We start from the raw sequence: 17,492 nt of genomic DNA, 5'->3' as shown, positions 1-17,492 counted from the left end.
ATAATGGCAGTAGAACTATTTTTTGACAGTAGGCAACAGTAAAAAATCTCTTTACAGACTATTTAGGAGAACTACTCTAGGGATAGGTGTTTCGTGCATCTTCTGATAATCCGTCCATGTCTGTTTGTCCTAAATTGCTTCACTTTACTGTATTGTATCTGAATAGGATTCAGGCTTTGGGTCGGAGTGAACACAACCAATCTACTACTTGCAGTCTCTTAGGATATTGTGTAATCTCACAAGAGAAGTGAGATTAGTTTCCTATAATTACATGTTAACAATTTTGCTTTAATTTCATTGGTTTATTTCAGTGACGCATTTCTGTAATGCCGAGAGCAACTCGTCAGCTGTCGGCTTTTCATCACTCATGTGAGGACTGAAGAGAGGTTGATCTGGTATATCAGGCAGGACCGTAGGCGTTGGGCGATTAATTAGGGCTTCGAAATAGCTCCCCGACCGTTACTTTTGTTCTTCTGCATCTTTCAGGAGCCTTCGATTTTCATCATTCACCGGGCATCCTTGGATACTTGACTTGCATACTATTTCTTTGGTGAGGCAAAATACGGTTTGTGTGTCTTCACGGCTCGCTGCTTCTTCGGTTTGTCTGGCCTTTTCGTTCATGTATTGCCATCTGTTGGATCTGGCATTTTTCTTTACATTTCTATCAGCTTCTTTATAGGCTAAGCTCTTGGTCACCTCTGAGTGACCCTTTTCCCCAACGGGGCTTGACTTCAGTTTCTTGCGATTTTCTATTGGGGTCTTCATAGATATCCACTGTTGCTTAGCCGGTTTTCTAAACCCGAGGGTTTCTTTGGCCGCATCCGTGTAGCTTTTGCGGATCGTCTGTCAAGCTTCTTCGACGTCTTCTGGCGTGGTTGCAAACAAATCTTGCATACAGTATTCTTTTATTGACCGGTTTCCCTATGCAGAGGGCCTTTGTCGCTTTTAGACCTAATATTGCTGCAACTCCGGTAAAGTGACTTTCAGTTTTTCCGATGTATGAGACTTTCACCATCATACAGTCACAACTGATTTTCTTCTCGCCGCAGCCTTTCCACCTTGCTTCCGAAATAGCGATTACGTCAAGCCCAAAATTCTCGCATTCGCGAAGGCCTTGTTCTGTTTTTGAGTGAAAATTAACGAATTTAAATTTCACTCAGGATTAACAGTTGTTACGTATCTTAATTAAATAAAAAAAAACTATTTTTTTAACCAAAAGTAAGGAGCGACATTAAAGCTTAAAACGAACAAAAATTATTCCGTATATGAAAGGGGCTGTCCCCTCCTCAACACCCTGCTCTCTACCCTAAAGTTGCTTATTAATTTAAAAAGTAGAGTTGTGACAAAAAGTCAAACTCTAGCGTAAAGAGCGAGGTGTTGAGGAAAGGATAGCCTCTTTCAGATACGGAATAATTTTTGTTCATTTTAAGTGTTAATGTCGTTCCTTACTTTCAGTTAAAAAAACAACTTTTTTAAAAACAATTTCTAGATGTTTTTCAACTAATGCAGGTTTGAATTTTGTTCACCGTACATAAAAAATTAAAACTAAATTTGCAAATTAATTCCTACAAAGTTTGCCCTCATGTAAAATTTCCTCTGTAGAGTTCAGCACCAGGAACTACTCTCACAACGTCAAAGTCTCCTTGCATAAAATAACCGTTCCCCCTCCAAAAATACTTCCCTCGAAAAAATATCCGTCTACTTCCCAATAACCAATAGTATATGTAAACAATAGGCAAAGTTATATTAGAGATTAATTTATACTTCCTCCCTCCGGAGATTATCTTCAATTTTTACCCGAATGTTAACAAAAGGTTAAAAAACACTAGCATCAAAATATGCTTTTTTACACTTTAGGCACTTGTCTCCCTCCACACAATGTAGAAGACCACTGACTGATACTCCTCCATAATTGCTGATACAAAAATCATTTTTTACTTAATTTCTGATCGTTTTCAGGTTATGGCGGAAATCCACTTACGTGGAAAATTTTCCTGAGCCCCCCCCCCCGAATGGAAAGTTTTCCCCACGCAAAATCCCCTCCCCCGTCACGGACAAATCTCCCAGAGAATTCAAATCCGGCTGAAAATTTTGCCAGGTCAAGTCGCTCAGAAGACTTCCACACATAGAATGGAATCGCCAAAGAAAAATACGACGATAAAAACGAACCTTTTATATGAATTTTGTCCAATTTCCGCTTGTAAGATTTCCTCTGGAAAGTTCACCCCCAAGAACTCCCTTCAAACGGGAAATTCTCCCCGTAGGAAATACCCCTCCCCAACGGAAATCACTCCCCTCGACAAATATCTGTATACTTCCCAATAACCAGTATTATATGTAAACAATGGGCAAATTTCATAGTTTATAGCCCTTCCCCCAAGGGGTCTGGGGATCAAGTCATTCTCAAAGACATAGTTATTAGATATTTCGACTATGCTGAACAAAAGGTCTATCTCAAAATTTTTATCAGATGACTTTGGGAAAAAAGGGGCGTGGGATGGGGCTAGCTGCCCTCCAATATTTTTGGTCAAGCACTATAACTTTTGTTTCCGATCAAAGAGCCCTCTCCTAGTCTTTTAGAATCATTTGTTCGATAATATCATTCCCGGAAAAAAAAAACAGAAAAAAAACAAATAAACACGCATCCCTGATCTTTCTTCTGGCAAAAAATGCAAAATTCCACATTTTTGCATATAAGAGCTTGAAACCCCTACAATAGGGTTTTCTGATACGCTGAATCTGATGGTGTGACTTTCATTGACATTCCTGGACTTTTAGGAGGTGTTTCACCCCTTTTTCAAAAATCTGGCATATATTCTCAGACTCGCAGCTTTTGATGGGTAGCACTAAACTTAGTGAATTTTGTCTATTTGGAATCAGCATAATAAACCGATTCTTTTGATGTATAGATTGATATCAAAATTCCATCTTTTCAGGGTTCAGTTACTATTGAGCCGAGTTGCTCCTTACTTACAATTCATTACCACGAACTGTTTGATAACAGTAAAAGTTAATTACGAACATCATTTTTCGGGAATTTCGAAAGAAGGCTTGAAACTCTGATGTCTACCTGTCTATATTTTCATTTTCATTTTTTCTAGTATTAGTGGGTATTAAAGTGCCGTGGAGAGCTGTATAAGATCCCATTTGAAAGTTAATGCACACACCTACGTGTTTTGTAAAAATTCGTCTTAACAGCACCATCGTAAAAATCGGATATGGCAACAAAAATGACAACTTTTGTTAAATGAAAACTAAAAACAACTTTAAAAATATATTAATTAATAAAAACTAAATATATTTTCCTTTTCATGAAAATAATTGAATTTTTATCTGCAACATCTCAAAGATACCATTGACATTACATCCCTCGAACTCTTTATTGATGTGAAAAATTTTACCACGTGACATTGTGACAATACTATGTGACAATGTGACATACCACGTGACAATTAAACTTTCGTGGGAAAGTTTAACATAAAACTTTTTCATGAAAATAATTGAATTTTTATCAGCAACATCTCAAAGATACCGTCGAAATTACATTCCTCGAACTCTTTATCGATGTGACAAAATTGTACCACCTGACAATGTGACAATACCATGTGACAGTCAAACTTTCGTGAGAAAGTTTAATATATAAAACTTTTTCATGAAAATAGTTGAATTTTTATCAGCAACATCTCAAAGATACCGTTAACATTACACCCCTCGAACTCTTTATCGATGCAACAAAATTGTACCACGTGACAATGTGACATACCAAGTGACAATCAAACTTTCATGGGAAAGTTTAATATAAAACTTTTTCATGAAAATAAGTAAATGAAAAAATAAGTCATGAAAATGTCAACAGTATCAAAGATACTGTTGACATTACATACCTCGAACTCTTTATAGATATAAAAAAATTGTCCCACGTGACAATGTGACATACCATGTGACAATTAAACTTTCGTGGGAAAGTTTAATATAAGACTTATTTCTAAAAAATGGACTATGACAACCCCGTTGGATCGAATTCACAGTCCAAAATCAAGCTCAAAAGCTTCAAAGTCAAGCAGCAAAAAACTAACATGACAAGGTTGCTCAGAAAAAAAAGAGTAAGGGGGGGAGTAAAAGCCTAAATTTAACGCCCAATTTTAACAGAAACCCATGCCGAGTACTTTAGTTTCATCTCCTAATGTTAGAAAAAGACCTTTTTGAAAGGTTTATTGTCTATATTAAAAAATGAAAACAAAAAAAAAGGTTATTTCTTACGGAAGTAAAGAGCAAAGTTGAAACTTCAAACGAACAAAAATTATTTCTTCGCAGATTGTGCAAGAGCTATTTCCAAAACTAGCTTAAATAAATTGACTCATAATATTTCTCTGTATTTGTAAAAACTAGGGCTTTACTGAAAACTGAGTTTACTTGAACTTTTTTTTAGAGATTCATTATTGTATGCTACTAAAATTCTTTGATATCACGGCCGACGAAAGACTATTGAGAGCCTTATAAATTAGTCTGAGGCTACTTGTGGACTTTTCTGCTCCTATAAGTGCATTCGGTTCTTTGTGTCTCAGTTTTATGTTTTTTAGTTAAAAAAAAATTATGTTGTCTGTCTTAACTTTCATCATCGCGTGCTTTAAATAACTTATTCATGTCTGCAAAGGATCTTACCACCTTTAATTCAACGCCATCTACTTCACAATCACTTTTATTTATATCTATAACTGATCTTACAACTTACCTTGGCTCCAAATTTCACCGCTTGGCAGATGATCTCAATAATTGTTGTAGTTTTCCCGGTTCCAGGTGGACCATGGATAACCGCTAAATCTTTCTGTCGGAGAGCAAAATCAACAGCTGCTATTTGAGAGTCGTCAAGTTGATCTAGAAGAGAAGTAAATAAAAAAAAAACAGACTAGATTGAAAACTGAAACTAATGCTTAAAGCGAACAATAAATATCGTCAAACAGTTCCTGGAAACGAACGGCAAGCAAGGAGCGACGCAGCTCAGTAGTAACCGGAACTCTAAAAAACGGGATTTTGATATCAATAAATATATATAAAGAGTCGGCTTATTATACTTGTGCCGAATATATAAGACTAATTAAGTTTAGTGTTATCCATAAAGGGCTCAAGCCTGAGAAAATAAATCTGATTTTCCAAAAAAGGGGGGAAACACCCTTTAAAGTAAAAAAAAAAACTAATGAAAATTACACCATGAGATTCAACGTATCACAAAACTCTACTGTAGAGGTTTGAAGCTCCTATCTGCAAAAATGTGTAATTTTGTATTTTTGCCAGAGGAAAGATAACGGATTCACGTTTTTTTTTATTTATTTTTTTTTTTATGGGTGATCGTATAGAGCCAATGACCCTAGAACATCGGGAAAGGGTTCATTTGAACCAATATGAAAAGTTCTGGTACCCTTTTTAAGTGACCAAAAAGATTAGAAAACAACTAGCCCCTCTCCCACGCCCTATTTTCTCCAAAATCGTTACATCCCCTGGGGAAGGTCTTTAAGTTATAAATTCTCCAATGTGTACATGTAGTGATTGTTATTGGGAATTGTACACACATTTTTCGGGTAAGAGGAGGGCGGGGGGGGGGGGGTGCTGGGGTTTTTTCACAGGGAGAATTTTTTATGGGGTGGAAGTTTCCAGGGGGGTGAAGTTTTTAGCGAGAATTTTACACTGGGGGAAGTTGCCAGAATTCCTATCCGAAATTCTTTTTTATTTTTCTTGCTTTCTCTTTGTCGACTCAATTATACGCGTAGAAATGTCAAGTATTATTGTCCAGGGTAAATTATTCCCGGGATTGAATTGTCTAGAGGGTATTCCCGTTGGGTGGGGGAATTTCCGCATATATGGAGCCAGATTTCCCAGCATTATTTAAAAAAGATCAGAAATAAAACTTTAGCATGAAAAATGAAGTGTTGAGGAGAAAATAACCCCCTCATATACATAATAATTCCTATTCGTTTTAAGTTTTAATGTTGCTCCTTACTTCTAGTTGAAAAGATTTTTTTCATTTAATATGTATAAGGGGTTGTTATTCCTTCAGCTTCCTCAGATTTTTACTCTAAAATTCAGGGTATTCTTTCCTGAAGCCATGTTAGAATGCAGCAGATATAACCACTTTGTAACTACATGCTGTTATTTATAAACGTAAATTGCCTATCTTTAGAAAGATCTATTTTTCTTTTCGTTTTAACGCAAATACAAATAAATGAGCCCTTCAAATTTTAAAGATTTGTAATTATGAATCAAAAAAGAAACAATTTTTTCGACTGAAAGTAAGGAGCAACATTGAAACCTTAAACGAACAGAAATTGTTCTGTGTATGAGAAGGACTACCTCTTCTTCACCCCTCGCTCTTTACGCTAAAGTTCTTTTTTTTTAAACGCTTCTCACTCTAATACAATAAACCTCGTGATTCTAAAAATTGTGTTCCTCGTTTTCTAAAAAGAAATGTGTTAAAAACCCGAACAATTTCTGTATGTTTTTAAGTTTTAATGTTTTTTCTTACTTTCAGTCGAAAAAACTTTGTTTTAATTTAATTTCTGACCGTTTTTCAAGTCAAGCCAGAAAATTATTTTCCTCCACCCGCCATATAAAGTTTCCCCCAAAAACTTTCCTTCCCACGGAAAATTCTTGTGGGTTACCTTATGTTCTCGTGTTTGAGTTAAAAATAAAAAATAATATTCCCTAATATAAGACATGCTGTCACCTAGACCCCTCCCCCTCTAAACACTAGAGTCTAATTTTAATCACAATGCACTCAGCCCCCTCCCATGCCCCTTTTCACCAAAATGCACCGATCCAAAATTTTGAGATCATTATTTTATTCAAACTAATCCAAAGATCAGATAATTATGCCTCCGGTGTTGACACCTCCCCCCTCGCGCAGCCCCCGGTGCAAGGGATGTAAGTTCTGCGACTAAATCATTGTTAACACATAAGGTTCTTTATCAAGAAAAGAGAGCATGTTTGATCATGGGTCTCCCAAAAAGGCTTACGGTATTAAGGTGAAACTTTAAGGAAATATTGAGAGGGATATTTCCCTAGGGATAGAGGGACTTTGTTCTTGCTGGTATTGAAAAGGGAATATTAGCAATATCTAAGCAATGAATGATGGTATTAGGTTGAAACACCCACTGTTTGTTTAGGGGGGAAGGTAAGAAAGACTGGAGGGATACTTATCCACCTCCCTGCCCTTTTTATATCCCCCCTCTTCTTAACCACGGTCAAAATTTTTTAATCATGATTTTGTTCAAACTAGTAGAAGACCTTATAATAAGGGAGGGGGCAGATGCCTCAAAGCGTGCAGTTTAACGCCAAAACATCCTCTCACTGATATTTCATATAAATACAAAATTAGCTGTAACGAAGGGGCGGGAGGGGTGGAGGTAGAAATTGATATACCATCCCTCTTGATTTCTGCGAACATTTCTGGTCTACGCTGTTATTATGAAAGTAAAGAGTAACATTAAACCGTGAAATGAGCAAAGTCTATTCGGTATAGGAGGACGGCTGCCCCTTCTTCATCCCCAACCTTCCTCATACCCGTCATGTTTGTAAAAACTTCGTCAAATGCTTAGTACTTGTTGAGTTCTAGTGCTTTTTCAAATCAAAGTTTTTCTGTGGGGAAGGAGGATTTTTCGAGAGGGGAGGAATTTCCCGGGGATAAAACACCAGGTCTCCCTCCTCAAAAAAACTGACAACCAAGTGTCAACCCAGTGAAAACTGGTCTATGAACGTGTAAAGGAGATAGGCCCAACATGCGCCATAAGAACGTCCAGGACGTAAGCCAAGTAGGTCATTTTCAAGTTCAAGTCCCTATTTAAATTTGTTTCTATACAGCTAAGGATCAATAACTAACTTCTCTTATGGGAATGGCTTCCGATAAATTTTAGTTATTTTGAACAAAATCTCAAATTTAAAAATAAATTCAGCTTGTATTTTAAGCTCAACTAAGTCGTATTATCAATGAAATACTACTTCTACTATTGACATCTCATCGCAGCACTAAGCCCCCTGAAACCAACGTTGCTATCGTGCCCCTCCTCAGCCTCAATCTGCTGAGATATTTACTCCTACCCATGAAGTACGAGTTTCCTTTAAACATTCCCTATGATCTCAAAAAAGAAATCTTTCTCGTGAAAGATTTTTAGCCCAGAGCTAGCTCATTCCCATCTTTAGCGTTAGTTAAGAATGAATATTACCTGAATATTGCCGTTAGCTAAAACTGGAATATTAGCTTTACAATTACGACCCCCACCCTCTTGCCCATACAAGCGGTACTTAACCTAACAAGTTATTGTTAAAATGTTTGCATATTATGAGGTCCATAGTCAAGGGAGGGGTTAGGGGGGTCCCCCAAAAATATTTGTCCAACTTGCAAAATCGTAATAAAAATGTATAAAAGCACATTTTGTATGCGATTTTTCATTTTATTTTCTTGCAGCCCCCCCCCCGCCAAAAAAGATTCTGCATACGGCCCTGCATAACATTATAAAAATATTATGTTCATTTTATAATTAAGATCATTGATTTGATACATTTGATCAATGATTTGGATAAGATATATTTTATTTTGCTTCATATGTCCAATAAAGGGAAACAAAACAAAGAAACAACCAATACAGCAAGACAAAAGTTAAAAATATCAATCAAGCATACAAACTGTTAATTAAAATTTCATACAATTAAGAAAAATATAAAAAAAAATTACGTCAAAAAACTAAAATGAAGTTAATGCGATTACATGCAAAACAAAAACAGGGAGGGGAGGGGGGAGATAAAGTGGTAAAATTGTACGATAAACAACTTTCACAGATTAAAAGAAAAAATATAGCCGAATTCGTATTCCAAGTCAAATACTGTAAAAATAAAACAATTGGAATCAAAATGTCAGTTAAATGTCAATTGTCAAAAAGAAATATTTAAAATCAAAGAAAGGATTTTGGAAACGACTAGATTAAACAAGAGCTAAGAGCTCATATGGCACTTGTGACGAGGCAAGAAGAGCTAAGAGCCAAGAGCTCATATGGTATGAGCTCTAACAAAATTCTAAGAATAAATAAATTGATTTAAAAGGAGAATCAGAGCCGGTGAGGATTTAAAATAAGATCTCTGAGTCATGATGTCCTTCTAAATATCAAAATTCATTAAGATCCAATCACCCACTCGTAAGTTATAAATACTTCATTTTTTCTAATTTTTCCTCTCCCTTTAGCCCCCCCCCCAGATTGTCGACTCTGGGAAAATGACTTAATCAAGTCAATTTGTGCAGCTCCCTGACACGCCTACCAATTTTCATCGTCCTAGCACGTCCAGAAGCTCCAAACTCGCCAAATCACTGAACCCCTCCCCCCAACTCCCCCAAAGAGAGCGAATCCAGTACGGTTACTTCAATCACGTATCAAGGACATTTGCTTATTCTATCCACCAAGCTTCATCCCGATTCCTCCCCTCCAAGTGTTTTCCAAGATTTCCCCCTCCAATACCCCCCAATGTCAAAAGATCTGGTCGGGATTTGAAATAAGAGCTCTGAGACATGAATTCCTTCTAAATATCAAATTTCATTAAGATCCGATCACCTATTCGTAAGATAAAAATACCCCAATTTTCAAGTTTTCAAAGAATTCCGGTTTCCCCCTCCAACTCCCCCCAACGTCACAGGATCTGGTCGGAATTTGCAATTAGAGCTTTAAAGCACAAGATCCTTCTAAATATCCAATTTCATTAAGGTCACCCTTTCGTAAGTTACAAATACCTCATTTTTCCAAATTACCCCCCCCCCCCAACTCCACCCAAGAGAGCATATCTGGTCCGGTTATGTCAGTAGCATATCTTAGACAGGTTTTTATTCTTCCCATCCAGTTTCATCCTGATCTCTCCGCTTTAAGTATTTTCTAAGATTTCCGTCCCCCCCCCCCCCCAACTGCCCGGTCGAGATTTAAAGTAAGAGCTTTGAGACACGAAATCCTTCTAAATATCAAATTTCGTTGAGATCCGATCACCCGTTCGTAAGTTAAAAATACCTCATTTTTTTATAATTTTTCAGAATTAATCTCCCCCAACTACCCCAAAGGGAGCGGATCCGTTCCGGTTATGACAATCATGTATCTAGGACTTGTGATTATTTTTCCCACCAAGTTTCATCCCGATCCCTCCACTCTAATTGTTTTCCAAGATTTTAGGTTTCCTCCTCCCAAATCCCCCCCAATGTCACCATATCCGGTCGGGATTTGAAATAACAGCTCTGAGGCACGATATCCTTCCAAACATCAAATTTCATTAAGATCTGATCAACCGTTCGTAAGTTAAAAATACTTCATTTTTTCTATTTTTTTTCGAATTAACGGCCCCCCCCCCCAGATGGTCAAATCGGGAAAACGACTATTTCTAATTTAATCTGGTCCGGTCCCTGATACGCCTGCCAAATTTCATCGTCCTAGCTTACCTGGAAGTGCCTAAAGTAGCAAAGCCGGGACCAACAGAGCAACAGAATTTGCGATCGCTATATGTCACTTGGTTAATACCAAGTGCCATAAAAATAAATACAGCTCAACTAAACATCCACAAATGGGTAAAACAAAATTGCCGATAGTTAGAAAGTAGCGATAGAATGATTTGATGCAATTATGGTACTTTTTCTGGTTTTCGCGATTTTATCATAACCGTTCTCGCACAACACATTCATTTGGGTCACTATGGTCTTCTGCATCCGCTATCCATCCTAGCGCCCTTCAGAATACACTTAAAGCAGGTTACGTTTACAACTTTTCGTGATAATGTCATTCTTTTTCTGTTAAGTCTAGCTGTTTTTTTTAATATAGTGGTATGCAGGACACAACAGCGTTGTAATTCCGTTATTGATAACACCTTTTATATCTGCTTAATTAGTATAGGAGCCGTAAGATTATGTTTACCGCAAACTAATATTATGGTGCTACATAATAATAATAAAAATATAATAATAAATAATACAATAATAAATAACATAATAATTATTATAAATAATAATAAATATAATAATCATAATATGAATTCCAGGTTAAATGACAGGGTTGTCTCGAAATAAATCCTTTTCATCCTCTTGTACGATCGTTTTGATTTGCTGTTTTCAAAATTTTGTATGTGCTTGTTTTTGTTCATTTTTCACGTGTATGTTTTTTCCCTACTCTGCAATTTCTACGCATTATACAGATACATATAAATACACATTAAAATATTTTAATACAATTATGAATCTTATACAATTTTAAATAAATTTCAATATAATTTAATATAAATGAATTGTATGCATAATATATAAAATTTTATGAATTTTTATTGTTAATTTTACATAAATATAAATTTTATGGATTACATAAATTTGTATAACAATTTTATAAATTTATAATTTTATACATTTTGTATTTAATATAAAATATATAAATGCATAAGAACATAATATAATATAAAATTTAACAAAAACACACATAAATAACAAATACAAATAAATTGCAATTATGATTACTAGAAATAGGCCTTAATGAGAAAGTTGATAATAAACGTTACCATTTAGCAGAATCAGTTTACCATTGCTAGATTTACAAGGTGGTGGTAAGTTCTGGTTTGGAGGAGCTGGCTCGCCATTTTCAAGTAAAAGATCAACCATTTGATTCCTCCTCTGTAAATGATCCTTCAACTTTTCAGCAGCTCTTAGAGGAAAAAAAACCAACAGCAAAATTACTCAGGTACAAAAATATACAAACCAATAGAATCACTGACTACTACAACGAATAAAATGCTGCACAAAGGAATCACCTAAAAATAAAGGAATCACTATACTGCATAAAGAAAGATTGGTGGTTGAAAGTTTTAACGGAAAACCAATTTGCAAAATCACTCAGGCATAAAAATATACAAGGAATAAAATCATCGACTAAAACGACAAATAACATGCTGCATAAAGGAATCACCTAAAAATAAGGGACACACAATGTTGCATAAAAGAATTACCTAAAAACAAGGGAGTCACTGTACTGAATAAAGGAATCACCTAAAAACAAGGGAATCACAATAATGCTTAAAGGAATCACAAGGTAATGGCATAAAGAAATCACCTGTAATAGCAGGGCACACTCACGCGTGCCCCGCCATTACATAGCACCCACGTGTGTCCCTCCCCCGTCATTACGTAGCACAAAGGTCATTTCCGTACTCAGTTAAAAGCAGGGGTTCACCACGCCCCCCTGAAGTCTAGCATGTCACGCGAGATTGCATCACTCCCAATAAATCCATCAAGCCAAGCAAAACTGCGTGATCCTCAACTCCAATTACATAACAAGCACCTACGTCTCTTAGAAAACATTCCCTATGACGTAAGTAACACCTGCTGACTGTCACAGAATGACGGAATAGGGCTCCCATAGAATCCAGGGATAGGGCTCGCATGGATTCCAGGGATAAGGCTCTCATGAAAACCAGTGAGGGGATACTACTAAAGCAATGTAAGATCATACAAAATTGTAGGAAAAAGAGAACTAAGAATCCCAGAAATATAAGATGTTTTGATTATTTAGTAGATTTTAAAGGCATTAAAGCTTGTAATACAAAACTTATATACTGAAAAAACCTTGCTCTAGTCACAGGAATTTATCCGGTGGCCCATCAGAACACCAAAATACAGAGTAATGTAAGATCATACACAAGTAGAGACAAAAGAAGTCATAAAAGATCCAGAAATATAAGATGTTTTGATTATATATAAAATTTTTAAAGAATTAAAGCTTGTAAGATAAACTTAAAAAGCATTCTGAAAAGTAAGCGTTTAAAATCCGGACCGCTGGCGCCATCTATTATTGAAATTCTCACCGCATACCAACTGTACAAACCTTACGAAGATGTCACTACTATTCAGCTTAAGCCAAAAAAGAAAAAGAAATGGCGCGGAAAGCGCGCAGGTAGAAGGGTCCGAGAACGCAGAGAGCGCCGTGTACTTTATTACGGTGATCACAGTATTCCAGTAATCAGTATAGCTCACATTGACAGTGGAACAAAAAAGTCAAAGAATAAACAATATGAGACATGCTTAGTTACTATAAATTCCTTAGAACCTAAACCAACAGTACCAACATTGAAGCCCTACTACCGTGACGAAGCTGCGAACACCTCAGACAACCCCCCTCCTGTGCTAAAACCTGTCACTCTATGTGCCAAAACAAATTTCCCAAGCCTAATTCTGTGCAATGCCAGGTCACTGACGAATAAAGTGGACGAATTAGAACTTGTCCTACGCATCAACTCGACACCATTAGCAATAATTACCGAATGTTGGGATATTACTACTGAAACAGGAGCTATAAGAGGCTATCTGAACTTTTTCAATACCAGACGTGACAGAAAAGACACACGACGTGGAGGTGGAGCAGACATCTATTGCCGTGAAGACTTGCCATGCAGACAACTTAATAACCCTTCAGATTCCTGTCATGAAACAATCTGGCTATGGTGCAGACCGAGAAGGTTACCAAGAACTTACTCGTGTATCATTCTAGCAGCAGTATACTATCCCGAAGGTGCTCGCAACAGACGTGAATTAGTGACGTTTCTGCAGCATCAAGTTGACAACTTTCGGAAACAATTCAGTAATCCAGCTTTTATCATAGCTGGAGACTTTAAACTTAACCGACAAAAAGTGGATTTCACGTGTGTTGGATCTAAAACAAGTGGTCGATGTTCCCACTCATGAAAGTGGAAGCATACTAGACCTCATACTAACGAAACTTGAGGTGTTTTATGAACCACCAGTTTCCCTCGGACCACTCGCTAAGTCAGACCACAACGTTCTCTGGTGGAAATCAAAGAGCAGAAATAATATACCGAAACCAAAAAAGGTTAAAATAGTTTGTAGACCTCTCAGTGAAAGCTCCATCCAAACATTTGGCAGGTGGATCGCTAACTTTGACTTTGATCCAATTTGTGATATAACAAATATTGATGAAAAGGTCGAGACATTATACTCGATTCTGCAGCAAATGTACAATGAATTTTTTCCAGTTAAAGAACGCACGATATGTGAGACGGATAAGCCGTGGTTAGATACTAATATAAAAAAAATGATCAAAGAACGATGTAAACCCCATGCTGTAGGAGACACACTGAATGCAAACAAAATAAGAAATAAAATCGTCTCAGCCCTCCGAGCTTCCAGAAAAAGATATGTACGGGAAAAAATAGCACCACTCCTTAAGTCAGATTCTCATAAGTGGCATGACGCAGTAAAACGGCTTAGTGGGAAACAGAAAGGAAACGAAATGCGGATCAATAACCCAGACGGTAGTCTGATAAAAGCCTCGGAAGTCAACGAATTCTTTACTCAGATTTGCACTACCCACCCAACCGTAAGTGATGAGCAAATGTGTGACATCATTAACAGCAATAGTTCTGATGAAATCGTAGAGGTGTCAGAAATGGCAGTTCACTATGCAATTGGACGACTACGTAACAACTGTGCCACATACCCAGGTGAACTGCCCGTGAAATTACTGAAAGAGTACTCACCCTTCTTAGCCAAGCCTATTGCATCAGTGATAAACCAATGTTTCTCAGAACAATCATTTCCGAAGATGTGGAAAGCTGCATATGTCCGTGTTATACCGAAAGTCAAGACACCCAAGTCATGTGACCAACTGAGACCAATATCGATAACTCCTAACTTAGCAAAAGTAGCTGAGGGTTTTATCTACCGTTCTTTGTTAGAACAAATTGCTCCTGCGATCGATCCGTACCAATATGGTTGCATACGAGGCAGTAGCACTTCAATATATCTCGTGCGAATGTATCACCTAATCGTCCAGTGGTTAGACACTTCTAATAGTACTGCAGACTTATTTCTGGCGGACTACCGAAAAGCATTCGACCTTATCAAACACAAGACTGCATTAACTAATCTGAAAGAAATGGGAGCTAAAACACAAATACTACTATTAGTAAGAGAATTTTTACAAGGGAGACGGCAATCAGTTTACCCTTTGTTTGTAGAAGATACCTGCTCTGAGTGGTCAGAATTAACCTGTGGATGCCCCCAAGGAACGAAATTAGCTGCTCTTTTATTTCTTGCCGTTATCAACCCTATCCTTGCAGAATTTGAAGAGCGTTTCAAGTTTGTTGATGACTTATCTGCACTTCTCAAATATATAGTAGAAAATGCAGTGACAAAGCAGCAGTATGACCCGACTTTCTTTACAGACTTCATCAACCAGTGTAAGTCGAATAGTCTACAAGTGAATGAACAGAAATCAAAAGTTTTACGTTTTAATCCACTCAAGCGAGATATCACTATCCCAGATGCTCTGTTTCCAATTGTTTCCTCTGCAACAATCCTAGGCGTAACATTTAGAAGTGACTGCTCGTTTAAGCTGCATGTAGACAATATTGTGCACAAGGGTCACTATTCAATCCAGAGTTTAACAAGTATGCGCAGGTTAGGCTTCTCTGATCATCAGCTCCTTCTGGCGTATACAACCTACATCAGGCCTTTCCTCGAGTATTGCTGTCCTGTTTGGGGTCCCCAAACTCAGAACATAGCTTACATGACAGATGAACTAGAACATGTCCAAAAACGCGCTACTAGAATAATACTAGGACCCAGGTTCAGCAGCTACGAAAGTGCCCTTGAGCTCTTGAATTTGCCCACCTTATTCGACCGAAGACATGAGCTGATAATGAAATTTGGGAAATCACTATTAACAAACGAGAAACACCGATCCATACTTCCACCATCCGCATCAATCAGCAGATATACTAGGCATTACAACAAACTAGAACCAGTCAAGTGCCGTACCAACAGATTCGCAAACTCCTTTGTACCATATTTTGTAAGAGCATTTAACAAGTGTTAATTGTAATTTTGCGATTGTAAAAATAGCATAATTTAGCGTTCATTTTTGAGTGCTACGATAGCTGTTTAAATAAACGAATACGAATACGAATACTTATCTATTACAAAAAATCTTGCCTTGCGAACAGAAATTTTTCCCCTACTCCTCTACCCCCTTTCCAGCTTTGTCTACGGCATATCTATGTTGATGGGGAGAAAAACTTCCTGGGTCCAGGAAAATCCGGGAATTTATTTTACAAATTTATTTATTTTACATTTATTTTACAACCTTATTAATATCAATCTTTCCAAGGCATTTCCTTATTTTTAGGAAACTGATAAACTTATCAATTACAAAAAATCTTGCCTTGAGAACAGAAATTTTTCCCCTACTCCTCTACCCCCTTTCCAGCTTTGTCTATGGCATATCTATGTTGATGGAGAGAAAAACCTCATGGTCCAGGAAAATCCAGGAATTTATTTTACAAATTTATTTATTTTACATTTATTTTACAACCTTATTAATATCAATCTTTCCAAGGCATTTCCTCATTTTTAGGAAATTGATAAACTTACCTATTACAAAATCTTGCCTTGAGAACAGAAATTTTTCCCCTACTCCTCTACCCCCTTTCCAGCTTTGTCTATGGCATATCAATGTTGATGGGGAGAAAAACCTCATGGTCCAGGAAAATCCGGGAATTTATTTTACAAATTTATTTATTTTACATTTATTTTACAACCTTATTAATATCAATCTTTCCAAGGCATTTCCTCATTTTTTTACAAATAAAAAAATAACTATAATGAATTTGACATTAATCAATATTTTCAGCTAATAAGTAATTTGTTGCAACATTTTGTGTGTTCTTATTTCTTTTTTGATGCCTTCTTTTTCACTTTGACGACTTATTTAAATATGTTTGAGACCATACCGGATAAAATAATAAAGAAAAACAACGTGGAAAGGAAAAAGAGATAAAACCCGATTTGGAAGATTAAAAACCTAACATACATGATACACGAAAAACTTGAAGAACAGAAAAAAGATTGAACAAAAAGACAAAAATTAAAAGAAGACAATTATCGGCAATGCAAATTCATCCACTATGTAGCTAGTAATACTTTTTTTCTTCTTTTTTTGTTACCTGATGAGGGAATTGCTTTTTTCTAGTTGTGGAAATTGGTGAGTGGTCGGCTTTTGGAGTTATTTTTTCACCTTTTAAAGTTCTTAGATCTGCTAATTCTGAATTTACCTGTCATTACTTGTTTCCGCGTTGTTAAGTTTTTAATCCTTCAAAATTTGGTTTTATCTCTTTTTCCCTTCCACGTTGTTTGTCATGTCATTTTATCCGGTTTGTTTCGTTTGTATTAACGTTTCCTTGGAATTTTCTCCTATAGCCCCAAAGAAGGGAAGCTTACTTTTAAGTATTTTTGTTGGCCTTATAGCCCCATTTTCTACTTTATTTTCTTTGTTTTTTTATTCTTTGTTAAAAATTTTATCTTTTACTATATGAAAAAAACTTACACTCTCAGCCGCTTATAAGTCACGTCAGAAGTCCACATTACAATACTTGTAGCCGCATTTTCATTTAAATCAACATCAGTTTTATCTAAGGCCACAAATATT

General features: G+C 36.5%; 1 protein-coding gene across 1 annotated transcript in view; it reads right to left on the bottom strand.

Moving 5' to 3' along the window:
- LOC136038142 (DNA-binding protein SMUBP-2-like) overlaps nt 1–17,492 on the bottom strand; it is a 544,983-nt gene that overhangs the window by 98,273 nt on the left and 429,218 nt on the right. The window contains exons 4-6 of the mRNA XM_065721175.1: nt 17,391–17,492; nt 11,557–11,699; nt 4,733–4,875 (exon numbers count right to left, since the gene is read on the bottom strand). Of these exons, the coding sequence (XP_065577247.1) occupies nt 4,733–4,875; nt 11,557–11,699; nt 17,391–17,492 (388 nt within the window). The remainder of the gene's footprint in view (nt 1–4,732; nt 4,876–11,556; nt 11,700–17,390) is intronic.

Source organism: Artemia franciscana, chromosome 17 (assembly GCF_032884065.1).
Source record: "Artemia franciscana chromosome 17, ASM3288406v1, whole genome shotgun sequence".
In the NCBI taxonomy this organism is placed as follows: domain Eukaryota; kingdom Metazoa; phylum Arthropoda; class Branchiopoda; order Anostraca; family Artemiidae; genus Artemia; species Artemia franciscana.
Note: the sequence above shows the minus strand (reverse complement) of the source record. Positions and strands in the feature narration are given on the sequence as shown.